The 13,843-nt window shown below is 42.8% G+C and overlaps 1 protein-coding gene across 1 annotated transcript in view; it reads right to left on the bottom strand.

The window, feature by feature from the left end:
• The window catches only part of LOC308094424 (receptor-type tyrosine-protein phosphatase mu), a 240,057-nt gene that overhangs the window by 182,556 nt on the left and 43,658 nt on the right, over window positions 1-13,843 (bottom strand). The window contains 1 exon segment of the mRNA XM_080441069.1: window positions 3,277-3,399. Within this exon segment, the coding sequence (XP_080297195.1) occupies window positions 3,277-3,399 (123 nt within the window).

A 13,843-nucleotide genomic window follows, 5' to 3' on the forward strand; every position in this document is an offset into this window, starting at 1 on the left:
TGTTGTAGAAACCTTATCTTTTCCCACGGATTCCTCGGTTCTCAATGGACACTTTATCATTTTTGTCCGTTAATTTGGACAGACATTGGGGCCAATGTCATCTGACTGTAAATGTCATTTACATTCCTCCCAGTCTGGCCCTGTACAAACATAATTGACATATTAAGGCATTCATGTCTTGAACTTGCATTGAAAAACTTAAAGCATTAAGCTAATAAGCTCGAGTTTTACTTAGCCTAATTGTTTACATCAAGTAACAATTAGCTCTGAAGATTTAATCCAAGTCAAACACAGCTTTTTAAAACAAACTTTAATGAGCTCTTTTCACAGCGGGTCTAGTATGACGTCAGTTAGATCTTCTGAAATTCAAATGAATCTGAGAGGTAAACAGTTTGATGTAAAAAAAACAAACGGGGAAAAAAATCTTCTCTCTGTTCCTATGATTCACTGCATCTATTTCAGATTTAATCAGATGTTTATAGAAGAACTCAGCAAGGGTAGAACAGGTTATACTAATAATCATTTCGATCGTATCGTTCCCTTCGCCGCGTAAACAACCCAATTTGGATAGACGGTGACACGCGATCGCTCTCTAAACGTGTGGGGAGTTTGGTAATGCCGCGCGTCGCCTCTAATTCTATTTCCTCCCCGGCAGCGGCCGGGGCCAGGTAGAGGAGGGATAACAATCTGTTCCCCGTGCCCCAATCAGATTGCTCTGTGGAGATTCATAAGTACAGGTTGAGAGTGAAACGACAATGAGAGGTGAGATAGCTTTTCCTAGCCGGCACGGCTTTCACCCTAAATGCATTTCCACCCATCAGAACCCCTCTTGGCTCGATCCCCCCAGTCGCACTAAAACAATTTCAGCCATCAAGAGCACTACTCCACTGCTCCTCACACATCTCTTTCCGAGCCGTCAAAGAGGAGGAGACGAGTACTATTTCGTATGGCAGGGTGCATATGAGTGTAACTAAGTACATTTACTCAATTACTTAATAGTAAGTAATTCAGAGGCAAATATCGTACTTTATTACTACCCTAGGATTATTTAAAAAAAATAGTTACAAGTTACTTTGTAGATTTTTATTATCATTACAAAACGCACATTGACCAATTAAGCCCTATTTTATACTTTTATAGCCTAAGTCTATTCTAAATTAGCCGATCTACAAGCTCTCTCCACATATCGCGTGGAGAGCTTGTAGATCTGCAAATTTTAAAAGATTTTGACGGTGCCAGTACTTTATTTTAGAAAAACAATGATTTAGAACACAGGGCTTTTACTTGTACTTGTTACGTTACATTGTGTTACTTGTACTCGCTATACTTGAACAAATCGGACTACTTCATTCGCCGCTGCTTTCCAAGCCCGTCAAGAGGAGGCGATTACCGTTTCGTATGGGCAGGGTGCATGAGTGCTCACTCCAAGAGATGGAGACGGAGCTACAACCTGCTAATTACCCGGAATTCAAGATGCACAGGGAGGAAAAACAAACCCGGCTGAAGTGCACTCAGAACGGGGGGGAAGCACAAATCAAGGATGCCTCTTAACCAGACATGGGATTTTAATCAGATATGTTAAATTTAGACCGCGGGCAAGGTGTTAATTTGCGGGTCAAGGCTTTTGCCAGATTCCGGTTTAACCTTTGCCCGGCCCTCCGCGTGTCCCGATATAAATCAATTGCAACGGAGAGGGAAAAAACATAAGACACTTCTCCCCCCCTGCACTCTCCGTGGCAGGTAATTTCTCTGGGGTGGTCAAATGCTGCATCCTCTCTCTCTCTCACACTCACACTCACACTCACACACACACACACACACACACACACACACACACACACACACACACACACACACACAAATAGGCCTAGGCAATGACTGCTTAACCCATTAAGACCTGAGGCCGATTCTACAAAATGTCTTCTAAATCCTAACAGTTTTCTGGAAGACAAAAAATGTCGCTATATCAGTGGTGCTCAAACTTTTTTATGTCAAGGACCCCCAACATTATATGTATTTGGCCGCCGACCCATACTGTATCTCAAAATATTTTGTTCCAGGGACTCGCAGAAGCAAAGATTTGAGTTCAAAATGTATTGTTTGCTTTAAAAAATATATATATACTGTATTTGCACTTAATGTTCAGGATTTTTCAAAAAATAGCAGATCTACAAGCTCACAAAGTGACGCGCTATGAGCTTGTAGATCTGCTATTTTTTTATAGCCCGGGTATAAAATATGGTTAAAGTGGTTAAAATGACACGGATACTTTCCCGGTTTTAATGGGTTAAAATTAGCGAGGGCCTGCTAATTAATTCCCCCCACTGTCATTGAGGGGGCCCAGCGCAATCTATCTGTGATGCAGCCTTTGTGCAGATTAGCAGTCAGATAGAGGAGGAAAACAATATCCATTACTTTGCAGCCGCTACCTTTGTTACAACATGAAGAAGAAAAAAAACACTCACTGCCATTCCATTAGTCTAATTCCTAAGGTGCCTTCAGTGTAGCAATACCTCCTCATTTCAAATCAGATGAAAAGCGATCAATGGAACGCTAAAGAGACGAATTGTATGCGGCAGACACAAAATGCGGGGAAACGCATTTTTAATGAATTTCAATATGGCTGCTGATAGAGAGAATTCCTTAATTAAAAAGGATGTGCAGTGTTTTGATATCAAACGCACTCCTGTGGCTTTTGTCTCGGATTTCCATTGTTGTCATAAAAGAGGCAGGGAGGCACATATTGATGTGGGACCGGCCTGTGTATCAACATCCCTCATCAAAGGTTACAGAAAGAAGGAAATAAGTGTCTAGCAGACTTGTCAGAAGAACACGTCAATATGACTGCCTCTTTAAAGTATAAACTTGGCAATGTTTTGACGTTAAATATTAGCCTGTATCTCTATGTCTTAGTATACAATGAATATGTACTGTACAGCTGAGTTGGGTAGACTATTCCATCGTGGGTTTGAATTAATAATAAACTTTATTTGTATAGCGTACCTTTCATAAAAACATGCAGCTCGAAGCACTTTTACCTTAAAGATATAATACTGAATAATTGAGCACTTCCTATTTAGAAAATAGGAATGCCTTCAATGGGAAACCAGCCTTAGGATTCGTTGCACAGTGCGGAGCAATCGCACATTTCTATACAGCATTGATGTGTTTAGATATAGCCAGACTATTGGGCGCTAATGCATTCTCATTCAGCAGCCCGTGGTGACGCAGTCTTCATTTTCTGCGCGGCCACTGAGTCAGTGTCACCTTCCTTACCTGAGGGCATCCACGGATCTGATGGAGGCTTCTCTCTGGTATTGGCCTGCTCCCAGTCAAGGTCATCTTCCCTGCCTTGGCTGTAACCGCACGCCGCCAGCGGCTTCTCAAAGTTACAATCGCCTGTGTGACAAAAGGGAGAAATTTATATTGTTATACGGCTTTTCCATTAACTTGGTACCCAAATGAATGAACACATAAATTACAACCGCACACACGCACGCACGCGCACACACGCACACACACACACACACACACACACACACACACACACACACACACACACACACACACACACACACACACACACACACACACACACACACACACACACACACACACACACACACACACACACACACACACACACACACAGACCATTTTATTCTCCTTTCTTGCACCGGCAGTATTCATAATGCAATATGCCAGACAATGAGATGCATTTAAGTGAGACAGAGTGAAGGATTACTACAGCGGCGGAGGCACAACATACATTACCGTCATTAGCAACACGGCAGTCCAATTTCACCGTGACAAGTATGAAGTGTCCAAACACCATCATCGTTACACATTATGTTCCCAAACTGCACCACCGCCATCCGGGAGAAATTGATTTATTTTTTGTTGCCCCCCTCCCCCCCCTCTCTTTGCCGGCCACAGAACTTGTGGGGCTCTTTACACCGCGGAGCCACTCTAATCCTTTTTACAAGCTGCTCGCAAAATGACAGCAAGCAGCCATTAGGAGCAGCTTTCAGCTGGGCCTGGCATGTCATCAATTAATACAAATACTCCTTTATACCTCGCACCTTAAAGGCCACAAGGAGAATGTGAAAGTTGAGCCTCTTTCCCCCCAAAGTGCTTTGCGCTTTGCTCATAAATCTAAAGGAAAGAAAAGGGAAAAAAAAAAAAAAAATCACGTGAAAGGAATATTTGGAGGGAATAGAGAAAAAAGCTTTCTACAGTAGGTCTTTTCATGAACGACAGGTGCTTCAAAGGAATACAACATAAAATGATTATATGCTGCTCAACATTCATAAGTGTGCTTGTTCAAGGCTGATAAAAGAGCCCGCAGTGCTGTGTATTCTTACAATGAGGGGATTTAAAAAACCTTTTAATGGGTATTGCTTGGTGGACCACCTTCCTCAGTAAACATGACCTACATGTATACGCTAGATAACTCATCATACTGTATGTGTTTACTATACTGTAGATTGGTGGAATGTAACCCTCTGCATTTACTCAAGTACTGTTCTTGAGTACAACTTAGGGGTACTTTACTTGAGGTTTTCCATGCTATTTTATACCTACAGTACTTCACTACATCTCAGAGGGAAATGTTGTACTTCTTACACTACATACTGTATATTTGACAATTTTAGTTACTAGTTGTTTTGCATATTTAGACTGTGAATACAAATTATAAATCAGCATACTTTTTTTTTAGGTTGATCTAAAGCTACCCAGCATGTAATTAAAATTAGCTCCACCTTTACTAGCTGCAATAATGGTCCATAATTATAGCCTAGTAAGCATGATGTACTGTATATGATTCTGAATTGGGCAATCGGCACAATGATAATGCTACTTTTACTTTTGCTACTTACATGTTGATGCTAATATGATTTGCAGAATGACACAAAAATGCAGAACTTATTCACACTGTGGTGGTATTGCTACTTTTAGTCAAAGATCTGAATACTTCGTCCACCACCAGTGGTTACACATAGATTTCATTAGCCGAGAATGTGTTGCAATTTGCTGATGAAAAACATTGTCCTTTTGAGCTAAATCAAAGTGAAATCCCTGCGAAATCCTGTTGCATAAAGGCTGTGAGATCTTTGTTTTCCCATTTATCTCTGCGGTGACATTTAGAGTACATGTGCAAATGAGTGGCCAAACGAAGAGAGAACACGGGATAATTAATATCCAGCTCCATAGGCCAGCTGCTAATGATATATTTGCTGTGTCGTCTGCTTTGGAGCGGGCGGACATAGAGAGGGAGTAGATTGCCAATATATCATTACATTGGTAAAAGGTGGAGGATTTGTAAAGATGCTGTCTAAAAATTAATTGGCTGGTAGTCGCCGCATCATTGAGCCATGAGACATGACTTGTTAGGACGGTATGTGTGTGTACTGTGTAGGCGACTGCGTTGAACCACGCCAAAACCTCAATCACCCACAGCATGAGCTTGTCACCTCTACATGGTCTTTTCTCTGCAGCTGTATAATAACCCATTAAGACCTGAGGCCGATTCTACAAAATGTCTTCTAAATCCTAACAGTTTTTTGAAAAAAACATATATTACTATGTCAGTGGTTCTCAAACTTTTTCATGTCGAGGACCTCAAAATGTATATGTATTTGGCCAGGGACCCCCATCTCAAAATATTTTGTTCCAGGGACCCCCAGAAGCAAAGATTTGAGTAGCAAATGTTCGCTTGAAAATATATATATTCAAAGATTTGCACAAATTTTCACGATTTCTCAAAAATAGCAGATCTACAAGCTCATAGCGCGGCACTCGGTGCCGCGCTATGAGCTTGTAGATCTGCTATTTTTGAATAGCCAAAGTGTAAAATAATGCTTTTTAGCTCAACAAAAAAAAAGATGCTTTTCCCGGTCTTAAAGGGATAATGCAGTCCGTTGCACGACTGTCACCGACAACTGATGACTAATGGCGATGTTTGTTTCCACACACTTGAGTGCCATTTTCAGAAAGCAAAGTGCCGTGTTTAAAATCTTTTATATGAAATGTCATTCTTCTTCAGGTATGTAGACTATTCAATAACAGCCACAAAATATCTCTTTCCGTGCGGGGAAACATAGTCCTCTTTTCTTTCTTTTTTAAAAATTTAGTAGTAGGCTATTATTTGTTTACGTACGGTGTGGCTCTGCAGTCTGTGTGATTGTTTGAAGCGAACAGCAGGACCGATTAGTGCCAAATGTCTTGTGCACACTGTCAGTCGGCCAAGGAAGTGCCTTTTTTTCTCCTCCATGTTTTAAATGTTTCATATTTAACTTAAATTTTAAAATGGATATCAATGAGGCTCAGATTGGTCTGAAACCTTTCCCAAATTTGGAGTCAAACATCATAAATGCATCATAGACCAGAGGTTCTCAAAGTGGGGTCCGGGGACCCCCAAGGGTCATTGGGGGAGTTCCAGGGGGTCCCCAGCAAAATGAGGAACTGTTTAATCACTTTAACCCTATTTTATACTATAGCTGTTCGAAAACAGCTCATCTACGATGCGTCACATCGCGTGGTGAGCTTGTAGATCAGCTTTTTTCGAAACATTTTTGTAAAATTGTGAAAACGTTTTTTTTAAGTTTTAATAAGTTTGCAATCATTTTGACACACAGGCTGGCTACATGAAGTCCAAGATCCTCCTGAAGCTACACGTCCCCATGTGGATCTCAAGATCCACACGATTCGATCGTGTTGTTATAACCTGAGTCAGCTGTGTAAATACTGTACTGTATGTACACAATTTATATGATTTTTGATTGTTGTTGACCATAATATGGTCCTCCACTCACTTCTTCTATTCTGCAGAAGCCATGAGCTCAAACTACATTATTTGCCCAAAGTGTGCGTGTGCGTGTGCGTGTGCGTGTGCGTGTGCGCGTGCGTGCGTGTGTGCGTGCGTGTTGCAGAGATCTAGCTAAGAGAGAATTGATCACCCACAGTGTTTGTGTGTTGTGGAGATGGAAGTTGGAGAGAATTTCCATTATTCTCTGTCTGCCTGTGTCAAGGGGGCTGGCTTAGCTCCATCAATATTTTTGGCTCGATGGTTCCAAGATCCTTTTCCTTTATTCTACCCCTGCTTCGTATCACAGCATGTGGCAGAGCTCAATTAAAACCTAAGAAATGCTCATATTAAGTGTTTGATATTAAAAATCAATGGCAAATAAGCCACACAGAGCTAAGGCATTATGGAGCTGAATTCATGCACCAAGGCGTCGCTTGCCGATTAGAGCGGAACTTTGTGACGAGTCGTTAGCGTTGTTAGCTTTGCCGTGCACTGAATGGAGTAGTAGTGCTTCCAGTGTTTTGTGCTCCATCGTACAATGGTCTCACACGTTGAAAGCAGCAGATCTATAAGCTCACAACGCGTCACAAGATCGGCTATTTTCAGCAAGCAACACCGTTGTATGATTAAGTCTATATCTGCATTAATTTAGCTATGAGTCATTGCATTATTTTTTTATTATTTAAAAGACTTGTTGGGGCTTTTTCTGCCTTTATTGATAGTCTAGTGGAGACGGATAAGGAAGAGGGAGAGAGAGATGGGGAGAGACATGCAGCAAAGAACTGATTGATTGATTGATTGAAATTTTTATTAGGCAAAAGAATGTAAAACAACACAGTTACATTTATAATGCTTTTGTCTAAAAGGTCCGGCCAAAAAAGTCCTTGCGGACTTGTTTCCGTTGGGGTCCTTGAACTCGAACTCGAACCCGCGATGCGCTGTCAGGCTATATAAGTGCCCGGACAGCTAGAACAGCTATAGCGGGCCGGGCACGGTTACAGCATTGTTGAAAAAAATCCGGGAATCCGGGAACATTGAATGAAAAATGCTTCATTAACTTCCTGCATGAAGAACATGTTCCTTGTCATTTGAGCTCAGAATTACTATGAAAACTCTACTGTAATGAGGCTGGCTGTTTGTATCATGACATGTATGTACTGTATGTCACTCTGTCCACAATGACTCACTACACTCACAAAACACGGCCATGAACCTTCATATATTTCATCTCTAACTCAATATGATGTGTTTCAGTGGTCAAAGATCAAAGGGGGCAAACTATTGAGATCTGTCATCCAGAACTTATTATTTATTATTCATAACAGAAGGAAGAGAATGACTGCATTTGAAAGGTTGCCTCAAGCCATTTCACTCCCCTATTATATATTAAAGAGGTGGTGCCATGGTTTTGCACTTTTTCTGTTTTTCATGTGTCTATGAGGTTGATAGAACTTCATTAAGCCCCCTGGTGGTGTTTTTATAGTGTTTTATGTCTTCTCTGACTATTTTGAGTTTCTACCTGGAGGCTGAAACCTTGAGGGTCAAACGTGTCAATAGAAAAACAGCACTTTAATGACACAGTAAAATTATACCCTCCCCCTCATTATCATAACACAACAGGTGTGGGCATGAGGAGGAGGAGGGACTAGGACAGGTGGGTGGTGCTAAGGTGGTGGAGGATGTGCTAAGGTGAGAACCAGGTATACTTAATGAACTGGAGGCGTGTCCACATAAAAACATAATTTTAACACTTTCTGTACACTTTTTTGAAAAAAATCTTCCTCCTAGTATAACCATAATACCTGATTGATTATGTTTTAGGGGGGGGGGGGGAATCACTGAAAATCACGGCACCCCGTCTTTAAGTTTCCTTTTAAGTTAGGCATTTCACAGCTCAATAATTTGTTTATTTTACTTTACTTTATTTATTTATTATTCAAATGTCACAGTCGTGATAATGAACAAAGTGGGTGAGTGCGTTGAAGGGGCTTAATGCTCACTCAACACTTCACACAGATTCCATCAACAGTTCATTTGCTATTTTACAAGTGATTCTCTTGTCGCTCATTTAAAGAGGTGACCATTCACTTTGGCTTCGTGTCCCTTTTAAAATGGAGGCTACAAACCCACAGATGCTGCATTAGATTGATGCCTAATGAGGAATACTAATCATCAACCTGAATGAGAACGTAGTCGACTGGCATTAAAGCATGCTACTCTCCCTATACCTACAGTATCTGTCTGCTTTGCCAAATGAAAACGATTATTATTTAGTAATATTCTGAGCAACACCACTCAATATTCATATTATGATGGGATGGTCTTATGTCAGAAATCCAGTCATGTTTCTAGTCGCCCGTTTGCCAGAGAAGCTTGCAGCTCACAAAAAAAGAAACTCCAAAATACACATGCAAGACATCCTCGCACATTAAAACAACCATCGAGTGGACCAGAGCGGAGTAATGTCGACTCCACAGTCGAATGAAAAACACAAAAAAAAAGTTCTAAAATGGTGGCGCTGCCTCTATAATCCCCGGCCTTGGGGAGATCCGTGTGAAAAATGCAGACTATCATGTCGGGGGCGCTTCCATTTCTTCCGTTCTACAAAAAGACTCTTGAAGCGGGATGTTATAGTATGCTGTGATACCAGTGCCCTATTTTTGTCTGGTGTTGGCCCAGTATCTGATATCAATATTCCTCCCTACACAGTGAAACACTCACGTGTTAATTTTACTCTGAGAAATGTGCAAATGTAACCAAACGGACCCTTAAGGGTCCGTTTGGTTACATTTGTACATTCTCAGAGTTACAAACTGGTACTAATGTAGTCATTAGTGCAAACTCAGCTGTCTCTTAGTCAGTATTGTACTGAATGTACGTAGCCTACATTCATTCAATTCATTCAAACCTTTATTTATTCTCGAAAGACAATGAGGTTGCCCTCATTTGCAGTGTCGTCGAGATACAGCACAGTACAACATCAATACAACATATATAAAAATATACAACATCATATTCAATAACAAATTAAAAACAGTTACAGACATTTGTGGGTAGATCTGCAATCAAAGATTTAAATTGACCATATGTTATGGGCGAACTGATCTTAAATTTCAGCTGCAGGTCATTCCACGTAGTTGGGGCACTAACGCAAAAGGCTGTTTTCCCCAGTTCAGTTTTTACCCTATGGACTTTTAGCGTCAGCCAGTTATTTGAGCGTGTCCCATGCGCTCCAGGATTCCATTCCATCAAAGAGTTTATGTATAATGGCAAAGTCCCATCAATTGCCTTAAAAATAAATAGGTACCAATGTTTGTTTCGCCTGTCAGCCAAGGATGGCCAACCTACCCTGTCATATAGGATGCAGTGATGGGTTCTAAAATGTTCACCAGAAATGAAGCGCAGAGCAGAGTGGTAAACTGAATCTAAAACCTTGAGGGTAGAAGGGGAAGCATTCCTATAGATGACGTCACCATAGTCTAAAACAGGGAGAACAACAGCTTCAATGACTCTTTTTCTACAGGTAATTGTGAAACTAGCTTTATTCCTGTAGAAGAAGCCATCCACACGTCTAGACGCCATCCGCACAAACGCGCGTTCCTCTACTGGGGAGATCATTCGGCAGATGAACAAAATCGGTCACTAGTGTCATAATGGCTTCCCCCAGCTCTCTGCTGGGGGTTTATGTCTGTGCCAACGGCGTGGCACAGCCCTCGTGTAATCAGTCGCAACTGCAGCTTCTTGAAATTGATGCCCCTACAAGAGATTGCCAGCTTCCTCCAAAGGAGATTTAACTTTCTATGAAAGCCGTTATGAGGTGTGGGTAGTCGGGGGGGGGGGCTTGCGGAGATTAATGCGCGCCACCCCTGTCTGTCTGCATCCCTCGCCCCACCCTTTCAGCGGTAAAACCGGCGGTCCTGAAGCTAAAAAGGTGGCTCCCAGATATGTCATGAAACAATTTATTCCTGAGCGAGAAACACACAATAGTCTTTATAGTGTCACGCAGAGTGCATTTCAAAGAAATCTATCCATCTTTTACTGGACTGAGCCAGAGGCCAGAATCAATAGCTCAACCCCTCAATGCTGGAGCCAATTTCTCCTAAAGATTTTTGAGGTTCGACTTAAAAGGCCTTTTGTTATTGCACCTGTAACAAAAAGTAAACTTTCAGCATTTAGACGCTGCAAGTGCGCGTGTGCATGCGCATGTGCGCATGTGCGTATGTGCGTGCGTGCGTGCGTGCGTGCGTGTGCGTGTGTTGTGTTCATGTGCGTGTGCATACACAGATTTGTGTGTGTGTGTGAGAAGTTTGGCACCAGAGCAAAGACTGCAATACACATAGGACCCCAGGTGCCAATGAATGATGCCTGCGTGGCATTGTGAAAAGGAGGCAGAATATTGAGAGTATAAATCGCTGTCTGCTGAGACATAATGAGAAAGTGAAAAACAAGTGTTTTTTTTTGGGGTTGTTGTATTTCTTATGAAACTGACCCTCAGAGACGCGTGGCATGGTGGTGAGGTTGTAATTGACAATTCTTGCTCTCTCGTTTGTCCTCAGGCCTTCATACTAATTTCTAAGACTACAAGGTGATTTATACTCAGTTGCACGGCGGTGTCGCGCACCAAAAATAGCAGACCTACAAGCTCACAACGCGTCGCAGCGTGACGCGTTGTGAGCTTGTAGGTCTGCTATTTTTGCCGCGCGACACGTCGTACAACCAAGTATAAATCTGGCATACGGCTGAACATTTATTTCGCACTCAGTTGCGTGAGGCTGACTGAACACAGATTTGCACAAGCGCCAAGGCTCCGTGATCTCTGCAAGCGTTAAATGAACTCTTCTTCCCCCGCGTTTGCCTCTGGCGTGGCGAACACAGTTATCGGTCACGTCGGCGGGTGGGAAGCGGGCAGCAGGGGTGGGCGATCTCTGTCACTGCAACTAGCGCCTCCTACCTGTTCAGCAGGGAGCAGAACTGGGAGGGATAGCCTGTTCCTTCCCCCAGACTAAACAGTAGGGGTTGGCAGGGACAGGGACTATAAACAACGGGGGGTATTGGCAGCGATTAAAATTGGGAGAACAATGAAAGAAAAAGGAGGAAATCGTTTCTAATGAAGCAATTCACCTGGCACCCACTTCATATCAAGAGTATTTTTAATAGAGCTTGACGCAATGAACCCTGAAAGAAATATGATAGCAATTAGCACATAATTGTTTGGATTCTACCTCGCAATTTTGAGTGCAAGAGACAGAGGCCAAAGTGATAATGGCAGGGGAATGAACAATGATGTACCATTAGCGTGGTGTGTATTTAAGCCTCTATATGTCAGCGTCGCTACAGAGACGCTACAGTATATAAGCCTTCTCTCAGCATCATCATCATCATCGCCTCTGTCCCTCTGGCAGATATCATCGCTGGAAGACCTCTTTGGCCCTCTCTGCCAATTCAGCAATTACCAGTCTTCCAGCCTGCTCTGTCTGGCTTCGGAAATCGCAGGTCTGCCCCAATCGCCCCAATCTGCCTCGATAGCAGCACTTGTTTTAACAAACGTCTCGTCTCCCGGCGTCCCTGTAGACAGAGACCGCAAGGCAATCTGGGGTAATTTAAAACCAATGTCGACTATCTTCCGTCCAGCTCGGCGCTTCAAACTCCTGCAGCTAAGCCCCCTAGGATCTGATAGGCCTTTTCGGCCCGCCCTATTTCACTTATCTATTGACAGCTCCTGCCAATAGTCCTATCCCGGGCTCCTGCTGAGTCCGATTGCAGCACTGAATTGCGTGTATATATACTGTCTGTTAGGGGACTTTGAAGTCCAGGAAGGGATTTAAACAATCAATCTCAATATCATTATCAATCACGTCTTGCTGTTCCCCCACATTGATTCGGAGGAGGAAATAAAGAGGTTGGAGTGGAGATTTCCACTGATAATCTGCCTGGCTGAGCGGCTGAGCTTGTCAGCAATGTTTCACAAAGCAAAACCGACTACCTGCATCCAGAGTGACAGTACAAGATCAGCAGAGAGAGGGGGAACATAATGTTTTTAAGTAACGATATGCCTGACGGTGCAGAATCTGTTAGGCCATGAATATTTTGGTTCAACAGTGCTGCAGACAGATCCGGGGGGAAGCAGTCTTTAGGTATTATATTTGGCTCAAACCCCCCTCTCATTATATGAACACCTTTAGCCTCAGCTGGCCATCTACAGTACTTGTCTTGTCACCCAAATATCAACTTGATGAATGTGTTTTACAGCAGGAACATCACACAGCGCCCGATCAAATCCACCCTGTGCATGGTTAGATGTACATCAGACTTGACAGCCAGTCTTTCCCTTAGATATGCTAAATTTTGACAGATGATTTTCAAACCATGTACGCCAGGCACAAGGCTCACGGCGTTCCCTTCCACCGAGCCTGTCAGGAATTTCCAGTAAATGGTTTCAAATCCATCTCCATTTTCCTACAAGCTGCCAGGTACCAATTAAGATGAATACGAAATCGAACTATAAGACGGGCGTGATCCTTACTGTTGACACTCACTAAATGTGAAAAATGAGGACTTTCACTTTGGCTGAGCGGAATGATCCGGTGGCGATAACAGCACACGTTATGTTAATTTTTCATATCCATATAGAAGGCATTGTGAGCCACAGGCATGGAAGAGAGTACTCAAGCCGATTAAGGCCAGGCTCAAATCATAGCGCTCATACAAGAGAGAGGGTGGGCCGGAGCTCTTTCACATGCAGAGAAAGCAAGAGAGCCCCCCGAACGGCTGAGGTTCCGTCGCAATGTGAGACGGAGCACATGTGCCCGCTGTGCTCATGTAAATGTATGAGGGAGAGGGCTGTGCGGGCGCTAAGTGGAGTGTTTATTTTACAGGCTGGCGGCTTAGGTGCATTCTGACTCTGGCTTGACAAGCAACCGAGCTGGTTAACAATAGCTCTCCTCCCATTGTTCCCAGCATCATCATTCGCTCCTTTATCCGAGCAGAGAGAGTGCGTGAGAGCGCGCCCGTGTGTGTGAGAGAGAGAGAGAGAGA

The sequence above is a fragment of the Gymnoscopelus braueri genome, assembly GCF_963280865.1.
Source record: "Gymnoscopelus braueri genome assembly, chromosome: 10".
In the NCBI taxonomy this organism is placed as follows: domain Eukaryota; kingdom Metazoa; phylum Chordata; class Actinopteri; order Myctophiformes; family Myctophidae; genus Gymnoscopelus; species Gymnoscopelus braueri.